Source organism: Osmerus mordax, chromosome 28 (genome assembly GCF_038355195.1).
Source record: "Osmerus mordax isolate fOsmMor3 chromosome 28, fOsmMor3.pri, whole genome shotgun sequence".
In the NCBI taxonomy this organism is placed as follows: domain Eukaryota; kingdom Metazoa; phylum Chordata; class Actinopteri; order Osmeriformes; family Osmeridae; genus Osmerus; species Osmerus mordax.
The window spans coordinates 2,150,004-2,173,591 of record NC_090077.1 but is presented as its reverse complement, the minus strand read 5'-3'; the positions used below and the strand labels follow the sequence as shown (position 1 = coordinate 2,173,591).

The 23,588-nt window shown below is 49.1% G+C and overlaps 1 protein-coding gene across 1 annotated transcript in view; it reads right to left on the bottom strand.

Moving 5' to 3' along the window:
* Positions 1-23,588, bottom strand: part of si:dkeyp-14d3.1 (transmembrane protein 132C) — a 76,682-nt gene that overhangs the window by 14,159 nt on the left and 38,935 nt on the right. The window contains 2 exon segments of the mRNA XM_067230937.1: positions 2,073-2,262; positions 19,573-19,716. Of these exon segments, the coding sequence (XP_067087038.1) occupies positions 2,073-2,262; positions 19,573-19,716 (334 nt within the window).

Here is a 23,588-nt window from a genome sequence, read left to right as displayed (position 1 = left end):
TGCAGCTTGTCAAAGGGAATGACTCTGCCTTCTGCAAGCCAAGATTTCTTCTCTCGGTCTTAACAAGTGGACTTCCACAGAACTAGGTTGTAAATGTGTTAGAATTCCACTCTCAGTTAGTCACTTAAACAATAATTAAGCACTGATCAATGGAGGCCCAGAGAAATCATGCTTTGCATGTTTAATCGTTAGATCTCAGTGTCCTGGCCTGGCCCTGGCTAATGACTCGTCTCTAGTGGGGAATACTTAACCAAGGCAGAGCATCAGGGGCAACATTGCACATCCATAAACATGTACAACATGAAACACTCTCATCATCTTCTCACCAGACATTATTACTTAAGACAATAATGAGATGTTCCTAATGCAATACAGGCACGTCATTAATATGAATCATTCCACATGGAAAAAAAACACCTTTATGGCTTTCCTCAAATCATAACGTTTTGGCCTAGAAAATATGCACACTGATTTCCCCCATTGATATTAAATATGGGGTGACAGATTTGAAAATAGGATTAGTGGTTCACATTACTTCCTCAAAACAGCCAGTCTGCCGACAGTGTCTTACAACAAGAAAAACATTCTAAAACATGGATGCTTACATGCTGTCAGAATCCACCACGTGTGATCAAACAATCAGCGACAACCTATTTTCATCCTCCCACAAGGTGAACGAACAACATAAAGAAATTGTTTCATCACTGTAAAATCGGTGTCAATACAAAGCGTGGGAGAGTATGGTTCTATAGTCAGACACTGTTGACACATCAGGGTAGCACGAAGGCATGAAAGGGATGTATAGGTGCAGTAAGCTCAGGCGACACAGAATACACTGGCATCAATTACTCTGAGAAAGGCATTGTGGGTACAAGAAGCGGTGGTGGTTCCTCTCAGCCCAGGAACTTCCACCCACAGGCAGCCCTCACACATCACCGGCACAGCTTCGAGAGAGACATTTACCCAGCAGGCACTTTCATTCCGAGGACAAATCAAAACATGAGATAGACGAGCATCTACAGAACAGAATGTAAATGGAATCCCAATACTCCACATCGACAGGCTACTCTCTTTAGTGGGACTAACGAAACTCCTGTGTCTTTGATTCTAATGTTCTGGATCAAAACGGAACACGTGAGAAAGAGAGTGCGAGTGAGAGAAAAAGAGAGAAGAGAGAGACAGAGACAGAGAGAGAGAGAGAGAGGAAAGAGAGAGAGAGATGAGAGGAAAGAGAGGGTGAGAGAGAGAAAGAGAGAGAAGAGAGAGACAGAGAGAGAGAGAGAGAGAGAGAGAGAGAGAGAGAGAGAGAGAGAGAGAGAGAGAGAGAGAGAGAGAGAGGAGAGAGGAAAGAGAGAGAGAGAGATGAGAGGAAAGAGAGGGTGAGAGAGAGAAAGAGAGAGATAATGAGAGAGGAAAGAGAGGGTGAGAGAGAGAGAAAGAGAGAGAGAGAGAGAGAGAGAGAGAGAGAGAGAGAGAGAGAGAGAGAGAGAGAGAGAGAGAGAGAGAGAGAGAGAGAGAGAGAGAGAGAGAGAGAGAGAGAGAGAGAGAGAAAGAAAGAAAAAAGGAAAGAAAAAAGGAAAGAGAGAAACAAAAGAGAGAGAGATAAAAAGAGGGGAGCGAGCCAGAACCCTGGAACTCTGATGTTCTGTGGCGGGTGCTCTTTGGTTAACGCTCCCCCCAGTGGGGGTGGAGGATGGGATGTGTGGACGGGCCTACAGCCTAACAGACACAGCCCTGGGCCTGCCCTCGGGCCCTCAGGCCCCAGCCTGCCTCCGAGCCCCGCCCTGGGGCCAGCCGGGGGACACATCCTCTCCACACTGTCTACCCGCGCTCGCTGTGGCCGATGCCATGGCACAGGAAAGACAAAACAGGCTTCCCTGGCACCGAGACAAACCGCACAGTCCAACACAAAATGTATACCTAATAGCGTGCCAACGTTTTAAATTACCAATCGGACAAATCACAAACATTGAATCGTTGTTGTTATTCGAGCTCCAAACTTTGCGCCCCTCCACGAGCTCTGTCTCCCGCCATCTGTGGCGGGTGTTGTGCTAGCGAGCGGCGCCACTCACCATGGCCAGGGGCACGATGCCCCCCAGGTCCTCCAGCGCCAGCCGGATCTCAGTCTCCGTGTCCTGGGTGGTGGAGCGGCTGCCCGGGTACTCCACCTGCCACGCGATCCAGCGGCTGCCCGCCGCGTCCGGGAAGCTGTCCACCTTCAAGTCCACCTGCAGGACCCTGTGGACGCCCCCCTCCGTCCTGCTGGGGAAGGACACAGAAGAACAGGGGTCAGGGGTCAGACTGGTGGGCGGACTGGGTCAATCGCCAAGCTGTGACACCGTTCAGCCAGATGACTAAAACGTAGTTGCAGCCCGACGACTCCATCAGAGATGTGCGTCCTTTTAAAAGACAGCGCTTCCTCACAACGTCAACTCGCCGATACCGTGTCACAGCAGCAGACAGATGATCACCCAATCCGGAAAAGGCCCACGGAGAGCTTTGCTCCTGCCCCCTGCTAGCACAGGCCTGCCGGGCGCTGGCCATGCAAGGCACCCCTTTCTCTGTGCTCTGGGCCGTATTTCAAATGGGAAACGCAAACACGCGTCACCCCTGCTAGGGGAGATGAATGTGGGGTTTCTCAACACTGCCCTTGTTTGCTGTGGAGTGTAAATACTGTATAACCGTACAGTATGCAAGGATATATGGCAGGGCTGAATTAAGCCAGACAAATGGAGAGCGTTGATAATAAAATTTCCCGTGGAACTATAAGTCTCTGGTGCCAAGGCGTTTAAATATAGCCTAGAGGCAGGAAAGGTCAGTTGGATACGGGTGCATGGGGAGAGGCACCAGATCTGTTAACCATGTCTCCCGTGTCAAATCGTAGGGCTCAGGGCCATTTCGGTCGGTCTCTAGCCCACTGGCACAGAACAGCCCGCTCCTCAATATGAGCGTTGGCCAAAAAGAAAGAGAGAAAGAGCAGAGGAGGAGATATGCATCCCCTCTGGAGCCCTTTTCATGGTGCTTAGCTCATGAACAAGGGCGCCAGCTAGTCGGCATACTATAAGGCACAGTACTGAACACTATAGGCCAGGAAACTAACATGAATAACTTTCACAGCTTGTGTATATATAGTATATATATAGTATATATATATATATATTGTACATAATGTATGAGTTCGTTTTTTGTTGGTGTGAAAACCCCAAAAATGTAGGGTATCTCTTGAAAAGACTTCTGAGCAAATATGTGACGTCGTCAATTATGAATGCGAATCGGAAAACAGGAAAACAATGAATAATACACAAAGACATCCTATTCACTGATCCTTGGATTTCTGAAGCTCAATCACGCTCCATCCTGATTCCCACACGTTTCATTTTGAGTCAAGAGAGAATGAATGATTTGTTGCATCCATCCCGGAGCACAACAGCCCAATTTCCCCAGGAAACAGAGGTGAGTATAAATAATTAAAACCACAACCGAATAACTCGTGTCGCCTTTCATAACGGTGAGAAGACCGCAGTGGAGAGCAGAGCCCAGCCAAGTGGAAGCCATGGCAGCAGAACGGCCCCTTACGTAAGGAACACACAGCACTATGACTAAACAGATGCCATATTTGTGTATGAAGACCAATTAAGGCCCGAGGTCAACAACTAAACAAAGACGACAGATGATGCCCAGATCCACTCGGATGGGGAAGCCTATTCCAGGCATACAGAGGGTGTTCTGCTCCCCTACTGTACCTTCTGGGCTGTGTCAGTGGTGATCTGTATTGGCCTATTTTCACTCACACAGTTTCTCTCACTTCTTTTACAGGATTTTTCTGCCAGTAGCATCCTCTGGCAAACATCACACAGAGAGTCAGAGGACAGGCGGGCTGAGTCAAACTAATGAAAGTGAATGTTGAGCTGCAGAATTGTGACGTGAGAGGCGTTTGGGAGCTCAAACACTGATACACCCCCACCAATGATTTTTTTTTGTTGCTCTCAGACTATTTCTCTACAGAGGGAGAAAGTGTTATTTCGGGTTTTTGTGATTTATAAATGTCAATTATCGCCCTCTCTATTGTAATCAAAGGTGGCAGTTTTTAATAACCTCTGTGAATATGAAAGTTCTCTTATAAGGTTTCATATTTCCTCAGAATAGTGTGTCAGCTCTGAGATGTCTGGGAGATTTGACTTCCGATGACAGCTTTCCTGTGACCCAACTTACACATTCAGCTCATTTTGCAAATTTGTCAGTGAGAAATCAAACCACCACACAGGCACTGAACTGAACGAAACCATTTATTACAAAGATGGCGGTGAGATGCGGAATGAGAACGGGGAGAGGACAGGATGAGGATGAAGAGAAATAGGACGAGATATACTTCATGTGCCATTCTCTTATAGAACTCGTCTTCAAAGAGTTTACTCCAACATTCACTTTGAGACACAGAAAAGAATTGCATACTATGTCTTTAAATATGCATCATAAAAAGGTTTACAGTACTGTGCTGCTGGTGAGTTTCCCTTGACCTTTTTTCAGACTGAATTTTGCTCAACTACAAACAAACCAGGCAGGATCGCAGCTGCTGACGTTTTTAAAAACAGCCAGGGAGGTTTGCGAAGAAGTGGAGATAAAGCAAGAATAGTTGTAGAACGAAAGAAAACAGGTTCTTCTGTTTCCCGTCTGGACCGGTGACTACGTCCCTCCGCAGGTGACCCCCTGGGGTGACACCGGACGAACGAGTGCCTGGCTTTCCCCAGACCAATCAGTGTCCCCAGGACCAGTGAGCCAGGAGAAGCAAGACAAACCCAGCATCAGCTCCCCACAGAGGCAGCTAACAACAGCCATGGGGGGGGGGGGGGACGGACGGACGGACGGACAACAGCCATGGTGGGGGGGGGGACAACAGCCATGGTGGGGGGGGGGGGGGGGGGGGGGGGGGGCGGGGGACAACAGCGAGGCGTCGTTCATCTCTCTCAGACATACAGCACGGCGTCTAATTCAATTAGCTCCAAACAGGCTCTGGATGAGTTCCACACAGCTGGCCCAAGACTGATCATGATCTGTAAACTGACTGGACGTGGTGGGAGCTGAGGTTGGAGCCAGGGCTGGCAGACAGCGGGGGCCCAGCCAAGAGCATCGTGAGAGGGATCTGAGCTGATGGGAGGAGCCTGGGGGGTGGAGCAGCTGGCTGGTTGGCAGGGAAGGTGCTTGGAGAGAGGACCTGACAAGGTGCTGAGCGGGGTGGGCTGATGAGTGTGTGCGTGAGAGGCCGTCCCGACACGCTCAGTTGTCACGACGACAGACGGAGCAGTGGGACGGCCAATCACAACGACCCAGCTCTGACATGCCTGCCTGTTCAGTGTCTACCGCTCACATACACAGACAGGGAAAACACACAACAACTCGGGCATTTGAATCGTGTGAAATATTTATAGTTTCTCTGCTCGATGTTAAAACGTTCAATCAAAGTTTGAAATACAAATCATTTCTAGTACAGGAATGAACGAAAGGTGCTTATTGCCCAACCCTCCAAGAAGCCTCCAGAAGAACCCTTTAGTCCACAAATAACTGCAATAACGTCGGCTTTTTTCACTGTCAAGAACCCATAAGCTTTTACCTGATATTTTATCAACAGCTAAGAATAGTCTATTCTGGTTAAAGCAGGTCATACTAGCTACGAAATTTAAGCCTGATTTAAATGTCACAGAGTAAACCGATGAAAAAGAAAATCCCAGCTGCAGTATTTCAGCTCCTGTGTTTCCCTCTGGAGGAAGCCTGTAATTGAAAGTTGGTTCTATTGTCCTATTATCAGGACCACTGTCTCACTGTCACATTCTGAGTAAATGTCCCTGATGTGATGGGGACTTCTAGTCCCGTTGTCTTACCGCTGAGGATTACAGGACGTGCATGGGTGTGTGTGTGTTGACATTTGCAGTGTTTATCTGTTTTGCCACATCTTGAAAGGCTCGGGTCTTATCAGTTTGAGTCCTGATGCGGTGCTGGAAGATGAAATGACCTTATCTCTGGGAGGAAACGTTTGTCTCGGTTTGCGGGAACATTTTTGCCAATGAAGACAAACAGTAAGGGGAAGTCTGGGTCCGAAGCAATGGTTCTCCAATTAAGGGGTCGTACACTAAGATTAAGCACTGAGGAACTACAGGGGGAAGGTGGGCTGGGGTGGGGGGGGCACAGGTGGGGCAGGGGAACAGGGGGAGTAGGGGGGGGACACTGGTGATAAAGACGGAAGTAAAGTGCCGGCATTTTATCTAGTCAGGGATCTGGGGGGGGGGGGGGGCGACAGTACTTCCAATTCTCAAAAGGCGATCTGATGGAAAAAGTTTGAGAAGCACTGGTATAAATCATCAATCATGGGCCCGCCAGCAGGAGGCTGGGAGGTGAGCTGAATGACCCGGGCGAGGTGGGGAGAGATGGACACATCCTGCACCGAGCAGGGAGAACAGGAGATGTTTACTCCACAACACAGCACAGCTCTGCGGAGAACAGGAGATGTTTACTCCACAACACAGCACAGCTCTGCGGAGAACAGGAGATGTTTACTCCACAACACAGCACAGCTCTGCGGAGAACAGGAGATGTTTACTCCACAACACAGCACAGCTCTGCGGAGAACAGGAGATGTTTACTCCACAACACAGCACAGCTCTGCGGAGAACAGGAGATGTTTACTCCACAACACAGCACAGCTCTGCGGAGAACAGGAGATGTTTACTCCACAACACAGCACAGCTCTGCGGAGAACAGGAGATGTTTACTCCACAACACAGCACAGCTCTGCGGAGAACAGGAGATGTTTACTCCACAACACAGCACAGCTCTGCGGAGAACAGGAGATGTTTACTCCACAACACAGCACAGCTCTGCGGAGAACAGGAGATGTTTACTCCACAACACAGCACAGCTCTGCGGAGAACAGGAGATGTTTACTCCACAACACAGCACAGCTCTGCGGAGAACAGGAGATGTTTACTCCACAACACAGCACAGCTCTGCGGAGAACAGGAGATGTTTACTCCACAACACAGCACAGCTCTGCGGAGAACAGGAGATGTTTACTCCACAACACAGCACAGCTCTGCAGCAGCAAGGTGGGGGGGGGGGGGCTTTAGCACAGTGTAAAGCTCTTGTGATGAGGGAAAGAATTATCAAATCAAATTTAGGGCTCCACTGGTGCCTGAAAACAGCACCCTGAAACTGCAGTACCTAGGCTTGTCGAGGCGGAACAACAATATTCCAACCAACTGCATCGCACACACACAAACACACACAAACACACACTGTCACATTTATTTGGGGCATCAACCCACACTCACGGAAGATTATCTGTCTAAAATACGTTATGAAGGATAAATATATCGCAAACATGCCCTTGCTTTACAGATGGTAGCCATAAAAATGTAAAAAGCAGTAATACCATGCCAATGACATTTGACCGAATAGTGTTGACACAATCTGCAACACATTACATTGGGGGGCCTGTGCTTATTTCCCAGTACCAGTCACCTCTTTGCTGATTGGTTTGTGCTTCCCAGATCTTCACAGTCGTTCAATGTCACCCAGCCTATCTGTGTGCAGAGCCACCAACACTCATAAATATGCAACAGCTCTCCAACGCCAAGTGGTGGCGCAACTGTCATTTTCTCCTCGCGTCCATCCCGCGGAAAATCAAACGTACGAAAGTCACGCGGGAGTGGTACCCCCCTAGCAGCGATGTGCGCCGCATGTTGCTCTCGGCCCGACGAAAGACGGATTGTGTGTCTTCTGGAGCGCCCTGCTAAAAGTCAGCGAGCGAAACCCACAAACGATCATTTGTCTGCGGCCACTAAAACGCAGCGTTCATTTGCAAAATGTAACAACAACAAACCCTTGTTTGTTGTTTCCCCTTGCAAGCTCAAGCACCTCGAGTCAGGTGTCAGTGCGTGTACTTTACAGGAAGAGCACAGCCGGGTGCTTGCTTAGCGCAAAGAGCGGCCTGCTCTGTTTTGCCTTCTTTAGCCACTCTTCGAGTGTGTCTGCAATTTGGTTGGCCATGACAATAATAATACATCAAAGGAAGAGAATCAATTCCAGTTAGAAAGCCCTTTTAGTCAGACCAACTGCCAGAGAGGAGGTGGTGCTGGTGGGGGATGCGAGCGGTGGGAGATGGGACGTGGGAGTGAGGTTGGAAACAGTAAAAAGGCGGTAGGTGGGGGGTGGGAGTGAGGTTGGAAACAGTAAAAAGGCGGGAGCTGTAAAGGTAAATAGCAAGTGAAGCCCGTCTGAAATTTCACTAAGCTGCAGGGGAATTTCATTTCGCAGCCGGAGGGGAGCCAGTCAGAAGTGTATTAGCCCTGGCGGCTCCCGCCACGCAGTCTACCCAGAGGTGAGGTGGTCTTGTTAGGCCTGCATTGTCAAACGGGACCCCAACAGTCAGAGCATGAAACCCAATCTCCCAGCTAGCATGCGAGCGCAGACTGGAAGCTAGTCATGGTAGGAGCCTGTGCACAGCCCCCTCCAGTACCAACCCACACCAGATCTCTCTGTGTTTGACTACAGCCGGAGGAGTCTCGCAGGAACCAAGGGCACCAGCATTTCATTACATAGAAAAAGGAATTAAAATCGATATTAATAAAAAGTATTTATTTAAAAAAAAGTACAAAGTTGTTCGACATGAGGTGTTACCATGGATACATCGGTATCATTAAATCCTGAGAGTGCATGCTTGGGTCCTCTTAAGCAGGTTGTTAAAACCTAAGCACAGAGACGAGAGGCTTGGCGTGTGCATTACGCACACAATGCACACGCTACAGACCAAGGCAGTTCTGTTTACAATCACTGTTATTACACATGAGGACTGAGAGAGAGAGAGAGAGAGAGAGAGAGAGAGAGAGAGAGAGAGAGAGAGAGAGAGAGAGAGAGAGGGGATGAGGAAGGGGAGGGCAAAAAGAAAAGGGAGCAAAAAAGACTGAGAATATTGTGTTATTCCCAACGGACCATTTCCATTCAGCTTGTCCAGAAAAGAAGAGGAGTTGAGGGAAGGGAGAAAAGAGATATACACTCCCACTGAAACAGCATCACATAAAAGGGAGACGGGAAAGAGAATAATAGTGATAAATGTCACTGAGGTGTACAGTAGCTAGCTGAATGCTTTAGATCCTCTGGTTATAGAGTGAAATATAAGGCTTAGTGGCCACTGGAGAGATGAACCACAGCTTGGAGCAGCCTCTGTTTTCCCCTTGTAGAAAGACCAAAAATATACAACGATATTTGAATATCGAAGTCAGATTTGTCAGGCAAAACATATTTTTTTTTTTTTTCTCTCTTCAGGACAGAATATTGTGCAATGTCAACAGGAGAATGGAAATGATGGCTGAGCTCTGCGGCGTTGTGTGTTGCTGTACGGAGCAACATGTCATTCAGTTGGCAAAACCCAGGTGATGACATGCAGGAGGTAAACATCAGAGTGTGGAGACCGTCGCTGTCATTCCAGAGTGAAGCTTCACGAACGGAGGGGTTGCAGTGGCTGACGTCTGACAGGAAAAACAGGGTACAAGGAGGTGTGTGTGTGGGATAAGACTGAGGGGAGGAATGGAAAGTATGTGTACAGTATGACACACATCTCTCTCGCTCTCTCTCTCGCTCTCTCTCTCTCTCTCTCTCTCTCTCTCTCTCTCTCTCTCTCTCTCTCTCGCTCTCTCTCTCTCTCTCTCTCTCTCTCTCTCTCTCTCTCTCTCTCTCTCTTTCTCTGTCTCTCTCTCTCTCTCGCTCTCTCTCTCTCTCTCTCTCTCTCTCTCGCTCTCTCTCTCTCTCTCGCTCTTTCTCTCTCTCTCTCTCTCTCTCTCTCTCTCTCTCTCTCGCTTTCAACTTTCGTGTATAAATCTATATTGGTGTTTTTAGACACATCAGACTGTTTTCCTTAAATCTGAGGTGGGAGATGGGGAGGTGTCAAACAGGCCGAAGCATCCTTCATGCTGTCATCATTTCCTTCAAGAAGCGGAACTCATATCAATGATTTATGGTGAGTCTCCTACCATGCATTTAGCCCCCATTGACACAACCCAAATATTGAATTGAAAGATGAAAAAAAATCCACTAAAGGTTGCCTTAGTAATGTGGAGAATACAAAGCTGCAGGCAGAAGTGAATTTCCCATTTGAGATGTCAGAATTGAAGTACAATGGGACATCTTAAAGCCATTCAAACGCAGCGAGCATGCACAGTACCGCAACACAGCAAGCAAGCGCCATGATGAATACTGTCACTATCTTTTTTTAAGTAGTGCACATGTGCTTTATCCAATTTGCCTTTGAAAACTGTTTTTGTTTTGTTGTTGAGAAAACCAACTTGCCCAATGTACAATATTTGGAATTCAACATTATTATTGTGAAATCGTTATTTTCATGATGGTTTAACATCTACGCTTATGTTGTGATGAACTTTTACGTGTGTGTCTAAGGTCTACAATACTACATATTTACACCCAATATTGAGCTGAGGAACAGGAAAGTATTCGCTCGGAACAAGAAAATCTTGTTCTCTCATCTTGTTCTTTGGAAACATGTAAAAAGATTTGCCAATTAGATTTGGAATAGCTTACCGTGTAACTTATTATCAAAGAGACGTTTTAATATGCAACAGATTCTTTAAAAAATGAATCATTTATTAGTCCTGTCCTAACGTACAAGACATGTACATGGAGAAAAGGCATTAACAGACAAGGTATTAATTTTAGCATTACAATGAAACATGGGCACTACTGTACTAGGGGCTTCTCTCAATTGTGTATCAAACACAAAGAGAAGATCCTACTGCCTATTAGCCAAAAGGAATTCTCCTACTAACAAACTCAGTCCACACTGAGGTGGCTCTCTCTCACTCTGTTTTGTCTCTCCGTCTCTCACTCTCTCTGTTTCTCTCTCCATCTCACTCTCTCCATCTCACTCTCCATCTCTCTCTCTCAATTTCTCAATCTTTTTTTCATGTCAGTATGTGTCTCAGTCTCTCTCTCTCTCTCTCCACTAGTGTCTATAAATACTGACCCTGATAAGGGACCCATCGGTAGATCGAGTAACACGGTGAAGTACAATACCTCCATGGCCACTTGGTTTCAGTTCTAGGGAGTCGGGTGGCTGAGCGGTGAGGGAATCGGGCTAGTAATCAGAAGGTTGCCAGTTCAATTCCCGGTCATGCCAACTGACGTTGTGTCCTTGGGCAAGGCACTTCACCCTGCTTGCCTCGGGGGAATGTCCCTGTACTTACTGTAAGTCGCTCTGGATAAGAGCGTCTGCTAAATGAAGTAAGTGTAAATGTAGTTCAAGGCTGGAGCTCTACTGAGGCATTGTATACCAGACCACTGGAGTGAGGTTATTTCTTCCCCTTTATCACAATGTACAGCAAAACACGCCCAAGATACTGGATTCATACGTGACCTATATTCCAAGGTGGTTAAAAATATAGCACTGACACTTTGTAGAAACCATCCTGCTCTGAATACTGGGAGGTGGCCGATCCTGAACTGGTTATGAACTTATCTGTGGTGTTGCACTCATTGCAGTCCGATCAATGAATCACTCCTCATTCCCAAACATCCAAACAGAAACGAATTAACTTCCTACAGAAGAGCATTTTCAAGGCATCAAGCTGAGGGATGCCTGATGTTTTCATTCCGACCTAATCGCCGTGGTAATTACCAACCTCTGCACCCCTGTCATTTACCAACAGTTTAATTCGCGAGCAAACAACGGTCATTCCTGCACCTGCGATAACAACTCTCTAACACGAAGGCCCTCACCGGAAACCCGACCTCCCCTCCACCGTGGATGAGCGCAAGGCAGGACACAGCACTCATCCACCGTGGATGGGCGCAAGGCAGGGCACAGCACTCATCCACACACTAGGGGGCGGCAGACACTGACCCCTGCAGCAGCAGTAGAAGGGCTTGGCTGCATCTGTCATGTGACTGCAGATGAGCTCACATCCTCTCTGCCGGGCTCATGGTCGGGGGAGGGAGGGTGGATGGGGGGATGGATGGATGGATGGATGCTGGGTGAGATTAAGTGACAGCCAGGCCTGCGACTCGCACCTGCAGCAGTGACACTGGGAGAGCCTGTCCTAGTCCGCCATTAACGAGCTCTCCCGGCCAACAGACCCGAAGACACACACAAGGTTCATTGACGGAGTGGGCTTTCAATCGGGATCAATGGTACTCTATCAGAACCACTGTTTAGCCGAGGCCCAGTGCTGAAAGGTTAACAACTTTCCTGTTGGTTGAGAGTCCCTGAGAAGGAGAGGGGGGTGGATTGGGTGGGAATCGGTTGTCAGAGATGTATGTTTCTAAATGAGGTCAGTGACAGACAAAGCAAATCCACCCAGCCATGTAATGTTTCCAAACAGAATGCCAGAGATGTTCCATTTTCTTAAAAAGAGAGGTACCAGGGATACATCATTCAGATTCAAGTGTTTACTGAAGATCTTTTAAACAGAGGGGAGACAAATAGTTCCGTGCGTCACCCACACCCACACGCATAAGCACACACACACCCACACACATAATCACACACACATAAGCACACCCACACACATAAGCACACACACACCCACACACATAATCACAAACACATAAGCACACCCACACATAAGCACACACACACACACACATAAGCACACACACGCGTACACACACGCACAGTTCCTTTGTGTTTGGGAGGATAACAGTAGCAGTGAGGCAGTGAGGAGCCTGTTGAATCCGAGAGAGGACACTCCTGCCTCACACTGGCATGGCTGTCTCACTGCCTCACTGCCTCACTGCTGCCAGTCAGGCTCCAGAGGGCTGACAGGCAGCAGGCGCCTCCAAGCAGAGCCCTCCGTATCCTCCTCTCACAAATACACACACACACAACCACACACAACCACACAAACCCCCACACACACACACAAAAACCCCCACACACACACACACAAACCCACACACACACACAAAAACCCCCACACACACACACACAAACCCACACACACACACGCGTAAGAGCTGCTGTGGTTACAGTCCGACTCTAGAGGCGAGACAACTAAACAGGAGGAGAAGCAGGCTGTTCCACAACCCATCCAAGCTCACGTACGCAGTCGAGTAAAATAACCCAACCGTAACGATCTGGTGGATGGAACATCTAATGCCCACCCTGTCGTCGCCTCTCCAAACATTAGCGTAATGCCTGGTATTAGTAGCCGGCAGGATCAATACAGACGCACATGTCATACAGGGTGTGTGCCGATGGACCCACACAAACGCAGGGACACGTAAGTGAGCCGTATATATCTGGTGCATTGTGGTCCATCGATTCGGGGGGTGAGGGGGGGCCATTGGCGCTCTCTGCTCTGCAGAAAAGACATTATTAAGCATTTCATAACTGCAAATCTGCCTCCCACCTTCGTCTCCCTCGGCAGAAATGAGACATTGATCCATAATTGGAAGCACTCGCTCATGAAATCTGAAGACTAATTAAAGAAAGGGAACTTAATGGCAAATATTTACATATTGGCACGCTAATTCAACATTGGTTACAGGCATCTCAGCAGTATGGGGATTAATCACGTGAAGGAAGTCAAACTGACTGTTTAATGAGGGTGTAATGATGGATTGAGGCACATTTCAAAATGTACCTTGCAGTATGTGTCGTCCTTAGAAACCACAAGCGTCATGGCAATGTGCCTGTCTGAAGTCTGGTGTCAGTAAAGAATTTAATGTTTAAACCCATAAGCAAACATAAACACGACTGGGCGTTAACGTTCAGGTTGTTGAAAAGATGCCAGCCCTAAATTAAATGAATGATGAACTAGTATTTTGATAAATTTGTGATTTTGAAGGTTTCAGGTTCTAATGATGCAGTAAATCTATTGAGTCGTCTCTGAAGTCTTTATAAACTCCCAAGTGTTTGAAAGTGAGTTTCTACATGTGTGTTGGTGCATGAGAAAGAGAGAGTAGAGAAAGAGAGAGAGTAGAGAGAGAGAGAGAGAGAGAGAGAGAGAGAGAGAGAGAGAGTAGAGAGAGAGAGAAAGAGTAGATAGAAAGAGAGATAGACAGAGAGTAGATAGAGTGAGAGAGAGAGAGAGAGAGAGACAGAGAGAGAGTAGAGAGAAAAAGAGAGAGAGAGTAGAGAGAGAGAGTAGATAGAAAGAGACAGAGTCTGAGTTCTCCTTGTGTAGAAGGTGACATGTACCAAGTGTGGCATCTCATCTGGAGGCTGGTAAACATGGCCGGGGGCCGGCAGCACGGGGCCCGTCAGCACGGGGCCCGTCAGCACGGGGCCCTGTTAATGACAGATTCTGGGGCCCTTCGGGCAGCCCACTGATACCCCCGTGGCCCCTGCCACTGCTCACGGCCTGATTACATGTCAGCGGCAGTAAACACCTGCTGAACTTCAGATGGTTAGCGAGGGGGCGGGGTGGGTGGTGGTGGAGGAGGAGGAGGAGAAGGGGGGGGGGTAACTTTAACTGCATTTCATCAACTGGGCCAGTTGTACTCTTGTTAACCGTTTTCAGGGAGACACAGGAGGTCAAACCACCTGCATTGCTGTTCTTCTTCAATACAGCATGTGCTGGAACATGGGACAGAAACTCTCTCTCCCACAAATGCCTCCAACATTTTTATAGCCTCCCACCTGTTTCTCCCTCCTGTCTCTCCGGTCTGGTTTCCGCCCTGATGATTGATTCTAGAAGCTTCTGACTGAGACGAGAGCTTGCTGCACCCTGTTCAATGAGCTGAGTGTTCCCTCGGTCCCCACTGCCACGCAGACGAAAAGCACCACTTTCCTCACCTCCCTCCTGTCGCCATTCTTCTAGAATTTTCTCCTTTCATAAGCCACCGTGTCCCTCAATCTGTCCCTCAGTTGAAACTCCTGAAGGGCCATCCTTTAATAGGGTCATTTGAATATCTTTGCAGCACATGTTAGAGGAATGAGGCCGGCCCAGTGCCAGGCAAGCAATCTTAGAGTCGTATACTTAAGGACCATGCTATGAACTGCATCGCAAAAAAACAATCATCTGAACACAGAGGCAGAGAGGAATTAATTGGAATAACATTCAGAGTCAAGGTTCTCTCAGGCATTGCATCTTAGCCCTGACGGAACATTTGCATGCAGGTTTGGTCGAATACAATTGGACAGTCTGAAAACAAGGCGTGGCATGTCCGTGGATTTGACCCTCTTCCTGTCAGAACAACTGTCATCTAACAGTGGTCCCTTCCCAGTTATCTCGTTACCCTGCTGTAAAAGACCAAACACCAAGCTCAAAGTAGCTGGAAGTCCTTCATTATTAGCATGCGTCCACAGACATGCTGCTTCCTGCTTCAGACAGTCTGTCTGTCAGGTGCCATGCCACCTGTTGCTAGGCGCAGCAATGGCCTCGTTTTAGAAGACTCCAACTGAAACAGCACGCACCATAGGTCTAATTTAAAAGGAAATTGTATTAGGCTTTTAAGACAACATTAGAAAATGCCAGAAGGGTGCAGCAAAGTAGGAAACAAATCTGTTTATGCGAGTATGTTTGAGTAATAAAACCATGGCAGCTTATCCAAACCATGCTTATTTATGTTTTTTGATTTCATGCGGCAGTGTCTTTACAATCACACCACGCTCCCATGTCCAGAATTTGGGATTGAGAGGATTCGGGCAGTTGTTTTGTTAGCAACAACACAGTGCACTAATGTGAGGCCATATTAAAATCCACCGAGGGATTAACCACTAAGAGCGGGATATTCTCTGACATCAACTCTAAACCTTTGGAAAGCCACGACACATGAGCGAGCCGCAAGAGAGAGAGCGAAAGGAGAGACCACATGCGAACCTCAATCTGTCCGTCCTCCAGCACGCAGATCGGTCCCACGCTGTGCGGCGCGGGGCAAACAAGAGCACAGAAGCACCGCGGCGCGGAGCAGCATCACCCCCCATCCCCTCGCCAGCCCCGCCCCTCGCCCCCGTGGAGCTGTGGAGAGACAGCGGGGGGGGGGTTCTCCCCCGTGTGCCAAGGACCACAACGCTTCGACGACACGCTCTCCTGAGTCTCTAATAGCCGACCCCTTCCGGTGTTGTTATTCTCGGGCTGATGGGTGTTTACTGTCCGTCCTGCCTGCAGCAGGGGCTTCCTGCTCGGCACAGGAAGAGGGGAGGGGGCAGGTCTTTTAAAGCGGTTTCCTTGGCCGACAACGACGAGAGCAGCGACGCCTTTTGCCGGATGTAATCAAGGGAGAGATTGGTGTATCCACGGCTGTTGTCGAAAGAGCTTTCAGCCAAGCCAGGCTCCAATTCCAAAGCGAGGAGGGGTGGGACTGATTCACAATGTTGCATGTATGTCCCTCGCCCATCCTCTATTCATTACAGAACCTAATAACTGCAAAGCAATCTCTCCTTCTTGACAAGGAGGCTCACAGAAGGGGCTGTGACATGACTGGGCAGACAGGGAGAAAGTGAAGCATTGATCACATGCCATCTCTATTGTGAGAGGGGAATATCAATTGAGCAAGACCAGACACAATCCTATATCGGTGAAAATGCCAGACTGGCTCTGATGAAGACTATATTGGAGAGAGACATGATTCATTATTAAGGCAGTTATCATTAAGACTGTCCTGTTAACAGCCCACTCTGGTGCTAATGTAATAGACCCATTTCATTTCTGCTCTGATTTATGCAGCGTTAAAGCGTACAGCCGGCTGCCCGTTCCCCGGGTGTTGTTACTCTTTTAGATACACACTGATCTCTTCCTCTCCCCCCCTCCCCCTGCCCCTCTGGGCGTCCACACACACTGTACTGTCCACAGGACACTGTGCTCACAGCAGGCATGAAGACAGCGGTTTACGCAAATTCGCAAATATGACAAACGATCCTGCGGAGAACGGGTCGTTTCCCCTGAAACGAAGTGCAGGAAGAAAAAGAACAAATTGTGGAGGGAACGAGAATCGACACCCCCTACCCCCCCCCCCCACCCCTGTCGCCACGGCAGCCCCGTCAGTCAGACGGTGAGTGACAGGGCTTGGCGGCAGGGGCCCAAGGAGGGCCACTAATGACCTCGCGGCTTCTCTAAAGATCCTGTTAGTGCTCTACACGAGCCCTGCGCCACTGGTAAGGACCGGGGTTTAATGAACTGGTGCCACATGACACACATCCATCTGGGCCGACACAGTCTTAATTAAGTGGGTCCAGACACAAGTCTTTTACTGAAGGGGTGGGGCGGGGGCAGGGGGGGGGGGGAGGGGGACGACCGAGCGAGGGCTCCACTTAGACTCTCTCTCTCTCTCTCTCTCTCTCTCTCTCTCTCTCTCTCTCTCTCTCTCGGGTTATGACATGCCGGGGGAGGCGTGTGGGCGGTTGTTGTTTTAAATGTCTTTAACGGCGCTGCGAGGGACTCCAATCTCCTGGAGTGCTCTCCGGCCAGCACCTGGTGTGTGAGTCAGGGTTCCACGGCTCCTCCAGCGAGCGCTAATCCCCCTGACGTGCACTGTGTCACAGGATGCGACCACGCGACTGAAAAGACCACTTTAGCGGAGGCCTGTTTTTGTATCTTGACATGTACGGGGGAGATTTGATGGCACATGATATTAAGCTGAGCCAGCACTTGAATCTTGGCCAGTGGCTTCTTCTTCTGTACTCTGTTGTACAGCATACCTCTGGAGTACAGCGCCTTCTACACTGTAGCAGTCCTCAGAAGTGATTATGGACAACTATCTAAACATTAGGCGAACCCCCTATAGACTTCATAAACTTCATAGACTTGATGTGACGGAATGAGAATGGAGTCGTGAGCAGGTCGCTTTTCAAGGGGAAACAGACACGGTGCTGGTGTAGTGTGAACGCCGGTGCTTCTGGGGGGGGGTTTTCTCCAGCGTGCCTGGCAACCTGAGGGGATGTCAGCGGTGCCTGGCAACCTGAGGGGAGGTGAGCCGTGCCTGGACACTGGTAATGAGATGGTTAATCACGTGTCCCCGTGATTAAAGGAGGAGTGGAGGTGAAGCACGACTGGAGCAGGGGTGGAATGACGTCCCCGCGACAACTCATCTCTCCGTCCCCTAGGGAGGAGGAGAGGAGAGAGAGGAGGTGGGAGGAACGAGGGGTGGGGTGGGGTGGTGCTGGTGGTGGGGGGAGGAGGAGGAGAAGAAACAGCAAGAGTGGAAGGCGGAGAAATAGGATGACAGCTGAAAAGATGAGATGGCCACCTCTAATCCCCTCCATCGTGCGTGGACGAGGAGCGAGGGGGCAACGGGAAAAGGAAGAAGAAGAAAGAAGGGAGGAAAAAAGAGAAGAAGAAAAACAGATCCTTGTCTGTAGTGTGAGGCGGGCGTCTCTGGGCCTCTAGGTGAAGTGACTTGGACAGCTGGGGGGATTACAGACCAGTCTATCCAACACGACCCAACAGGCAGGGATTAGACTAAATATGCCTGCTCTCGTCTCCCACTCCCTCACTTAAATCAATAAAAACTGATTTAACGGCGTGCTTGTGTGAGAGAGAGTGAGCCTTTGGTGCCGAGAGGGAAGAACAATGCCTGAGTCAGGGGAGACTGCGGGGGGGGTGGGGGGGGGGGGCGGGTGGAGATGACAGTGTGAGCTGCTGGATGTTGAATCCATCCTTTTATGTGCCTCCGCACTAAACCTCTAAATTGCTATCCTTTCTGAAAGTCATAGCTACACTTGTTAAAATAAGATCATTACGATTCTCGACAGGAAAAGGGGCTGAGTATATTTCCATAAGGGGGAAATCTTTTTTAAATGCAGTCGCTGTCCTGTAAGTCATAATATTGAGTAATAATCCAAATTATTGTAATAAATAAAAGATGTAAAACGTTGACTGGCTAATATCAGAGACATAAAGCAGATTTTGCCTATTGTACATGAGCTAATTTAAGACTAAGGCTATGTTGTGAACAACTGCAGAACTGACTTAAATGTTACAGCGAACTCTAAAGCCATCTATTTTCCCCGGAGGAAGTTTTGAGCAATGATGGCCACGGATCTAATAGGCAAAACTTCCCAAAACCCGAATCTGGCACTAATCCGTAAAATTACACCTGTCACTAGAAAGTTAGATTTATTAGCTCAACTTCCTGATCCGTGGAGAGAAACCATTAGAACATACAAAGGCTTTGGATCTGCTCTTAATTAACACGGCAACCTTTCCCACATCCTGGGAATCACTTTCCTATTTGCCAGATTAATTTAAGGATGTAAATACGGACAGGAAATGACCAAAACATCTTGAAGGCTATTCCAGTAGGGAAATGAAAATGCTAATGAGCCGACAGGCTCAGAGATGGGCCGTTATCTTCCTCTTATCCGGAACAGAGAGCAAAGACACGCTCCTTCCCTCAAGTGGAAACTGAGGACCACATGATACCGAAGAAACCATAGGGGAGCGATGTGGAATGTTGAGGAACACGTATGAACTCTGAAGAACCGCGATGATCCATGTGGAACACTGAAGAACCGCAGTGATCCATGTGGAACACTGAAGAACCGTGAGGAACCGTGTGGAACCGTGAGGAACCTCTAGGAACCGTGAGGAACTGGTGAGGACGTGGCGTAAAGGCCTGCCAGGTGCTCACCTCTGTCCGTAGCTGGCCTCCTTCCTCCGGCAATGGAGGGTGACCACGCGGTGACCCTCGCTCCGGGCGTCTTGGCTGACCATCCACAGGGTGGGGTTGCTGGGCCGCGCCCCCAGGAAGGTCAGGCCTTCTTTCAGCTTCACCCTGGAGGAGCAGCACACACACACAGAACCTCGGGTTACATTCAGCACTGGAGCCGCGGATTATCAAGTAGTTAAACACCATGATCAGAGTGGAAATGACATTTGTGACGTCCGCGAAGCGGACGGGGTGAAACTCGACCACGGCTCTGATTAGAAAGCAGAAAAGAGCAGTGGGGGGGCTTAATCACACGGGTGCCTCGCTTGAGAAACCCCCCTGATCTGAGAGATTCAGCATGTCCAGCTGAGACACACACCAGCTGAGGTCACACACACACACACACTACGAACCAGGATCAGACGGCCGAGGACAGGTCTGCCTGTCTTTAGAGACAGCAGACGTCTGCCTGCTGTCTGGAGGACAGACGCTTCCACTGGAGGGAACAGGGTGAAAGACACGGGTGTGTTTATTCGAAACAGCTGCTATCAGTTCATACAAACTTTAACTGCACGTGATAAAGAAATATCACCGGGAACATATACTTTTGTCAATTACAGGTGAATAGCAAATGGCATGGAAAAGAAATACACGTTTTGATGCACATACAAATGTGTGGTCGACCAAATGCCATTTTCCTTAAACAAACAGACTGTTTTGTTATAGCCAGAATCAAACAAACAAGCATACATTATTCTGAGTCATGGCTTCCTCCCTGCAACCTCTTTGTCTCATGTCTATGCCGGAAAGGGCTCTTATGATTAGGTATATTCACTTTCTCAGAATAATCCGAAGAATGGCTGTTATGAAAGGTGTTCTCTGACTGTGGCAAATTACAGACCCAATGTCCTTGCCTCGACAAACTACAAAGGAGGATAATGTTCACAGTGACCATCTACAATGTAAAAAATCTCCACCATTAGTCAGTTGCATATTCACCGCACACAGAACAGTGTGGGGTTGGAGGGAAAAGTGGCAGAGAGAAATTAAATAGATTCCCTTTCTCTATGCCATCAAAGGATGGAAGTCAGTAGAGTGCAGTCAGAGGTAGCAATCAGACTTCTGACCCACACCCCCCCCCACCTCCACCCACACGCCCACTCTCCAGTTCCACATTTCCAGTAACAAACTGCCGCATAGCTTTCACAGCACCCAGATTAAGATGAAGATCATACATTCACCACTACCTCTCATGGCCGCGGGAACTAGGGGCGCGGAGGGTGCTGCAGCGCCCCCTGACAGCACGAGAATTAAAAATCGTATGGCTTGAAAATCCACCACCGCGGCACAGCCCCGCAGTAGCGGACTGGCCATCGGTGGGGCTGAAAAATTAAGAGACAAAAAGACATCACCTTCACTAGACAAGGTTTTACCAATTGAAAAACGGCTTTGTTTTTCCCAAAAATATTTTGGGCTCACATAAAGGCCAAAAATGTTGGCTCTCGCGCTACGCGCCCTCGCATTAAGTATCGAACCCCCGAACTAGCATCACATCAAATACAGAATGTGGATGCATTAGCAGGGCAGCTGTGGTGGCGTATACAGGTCCGGTTCTGGTGGGCCGGTCTGGATTAAAGCCCAGGGCCCCCAGCACCCCCCTGATGAAATACGTTCCCGCGGCTATGCTACTTCTATGCAGGGTTGAACCTGTTGCCTCAGGGCAACTGGCGCACAACAACTGATGTAGGGCTATAAAAGACTAGAGTTTCACTCTGTTTCCCCCAGATGTACTCTGCATGGAACTCTGGTGTGCTGCATGTCAGCGGCGCTCTGGTCGTCTGAAAACAGCACACCGGCGATGACCGAGTAACACCAAACGAAGAACAAACGAGAACCGTCGTTATTTCAGGCAAACGAGTCAAACAGCCGTCCTGCTTGGATGACAGGATCCAGGATTGAAGGGCAGGATGTGGAAGACAACAGATGGAAGGGCCCTACTCCTTCCAGGATTGGAGGGTCCGTGCAGGGCCTAATGATCCTCTCCAACCCAGGAGGGTTCCATCCAAGGGGCAGGACGGCTCACCACCAGCTGCGTCTCTCTCTGCCTGACGTGGGCATCCATGTTCCCAGGCGGTAATGACGCTGTTGTTGGCAGCCCTCTATCTGATGGGATGCTTCTATAGCACAGGACAAACCCAAGTTGCAAACCTGTATAGAAACAGGTAGGCAGCGGTAGAGCTTGGGATTCAAGCTCAATAAAATTGAAAAACTGGACTTTCTCAAGACTTTCTCAGCCATTCAATGTCTCCTTAGCTCTCTCTCTGCCTCTCTCTCTCTCTCTCTCTCTCTCTGCCTCTCTCTCTCTCTCTCTCTCTCTCTCTCTCTCTCACTCCGTCTCTCTCTCTCTCTATGGAACATTGAAGGTAGAACATTTCTACGCTGTGCGTGTGTGCTTGAATAGACAGAATGTCCATCATGGTCTCCATGGAGACATTTGAGTGCAGAATGTTATAGACAGCCCAGGGGGATCTTAGTCATTACAGTCCCAACATGCCATGTCCGAGCCAGATATCCTTGGTGAATAGTAAAAGGGCATTTACAGTATTGACTTAATGGTCAATACGGCCTTGCATCCAGTATGTTGAGAGACCTCCCACAGTATGGTGTGTCCATCTGAAGTCTTCTAATACTGGCTGTAACTCGTGGTTTGTATCACCCCTGAGGGGTTAAGATGATTCAAACAGCAAGGCTTTAAAGCAGACAAACATTCAAACTTTTTGCAAACAAAGTTTGGCTTTCTAACAAACCGCGAGGATGTCAATCTCAGTTGCGCTACGATTAGGGACCCAGATAAACAGAGCAGCATCAGGTTCTTTCTTCACAAACACAAACTAGGAATTAGGATCTTACTTTTACTCTACGGTAAAAAGAAGTGGAAAGAACGTTGCTTTTCAGAACTGCCGGGCTCGGAACTCGCACAGAGCTCCAGCGCTGTGGACGAGTTTAAAACATTTTATACGGTACACTGATTTGGGTCTAGGAACAAACCACTTCTGACCGAAAACCGTTAACAATTCAAAAAACAGGCAGCAGCTTCACACCATCGCTGGACAAAAACCTGAGTCGAACACGGGGGCAGTGGACACAGTCTGCGAGGCCTGAAGCAATCACGGGAACCCAGTGCGGTCCACGGTCAATTCCTACTCCATTTCACCTCATCATGATCCTTTCACCTGGAGCAGAGGGAAAAACATGGCCCCTCCCCGCCACATAGCGCCCCCACTCCCCTCCCTCCGAGCCCGGCCCTGATTGTCGGCTAGAGCCACACTCGGACTCCTGTGTGGCCCCCTCGATAAATTATGATGAGATAACTAGAAGCGGGAAGCTGTCCCTCGGAGTGTGAGAGAAGGACATAAACATCTTCTGAGGAAACCCAATAAGTTGGAAGCTGAGCGACACTGGGAAGGTCTCAGGGAGTCAGGTGGCTGAGCGGTGAGGGAGTCAGGCTAGTAATCTGAAGGTTACCAGTTCGATTCCCAGCCGTGCCAAATGACGTTGTGTCCTTGGGCAAGGCACTTCACCCTACTTGCTTCGGGGGGAATGTCCCTGTACTTACTGTAAGTCGCTCTGGATAAGAGCGTCTGCTAAATGACTAAATGTAAATGTAATGTAATGTCTCCCTTTGCTGCCGTGGCCCACAGCCCCGCCCGCCTGCCTGGAGGCCCGGGCTACACTGCTCCTTTCCTCCCCTCTCGGGGTCTGGCTCCGCGCTGCGGGGAACACCGGTTCTCCCAGCTGACCCTCTACTCCAGCAGTTCCTCTCCATTAATCCGCCGAGCTCCATCTGCATCCCCCAACAGCAGGCCCTGTGGATGGGGGGGTGGAGGTGGGGGGGTCCGTCCTGGTTCACCAGCCTACATCGGCGCTGGGTGGGGAATGAGGCACCACGGCGGGGGGGTGAGGCCAGGCTGACTGCGGTGTCTGGGGGAGGGGACGAA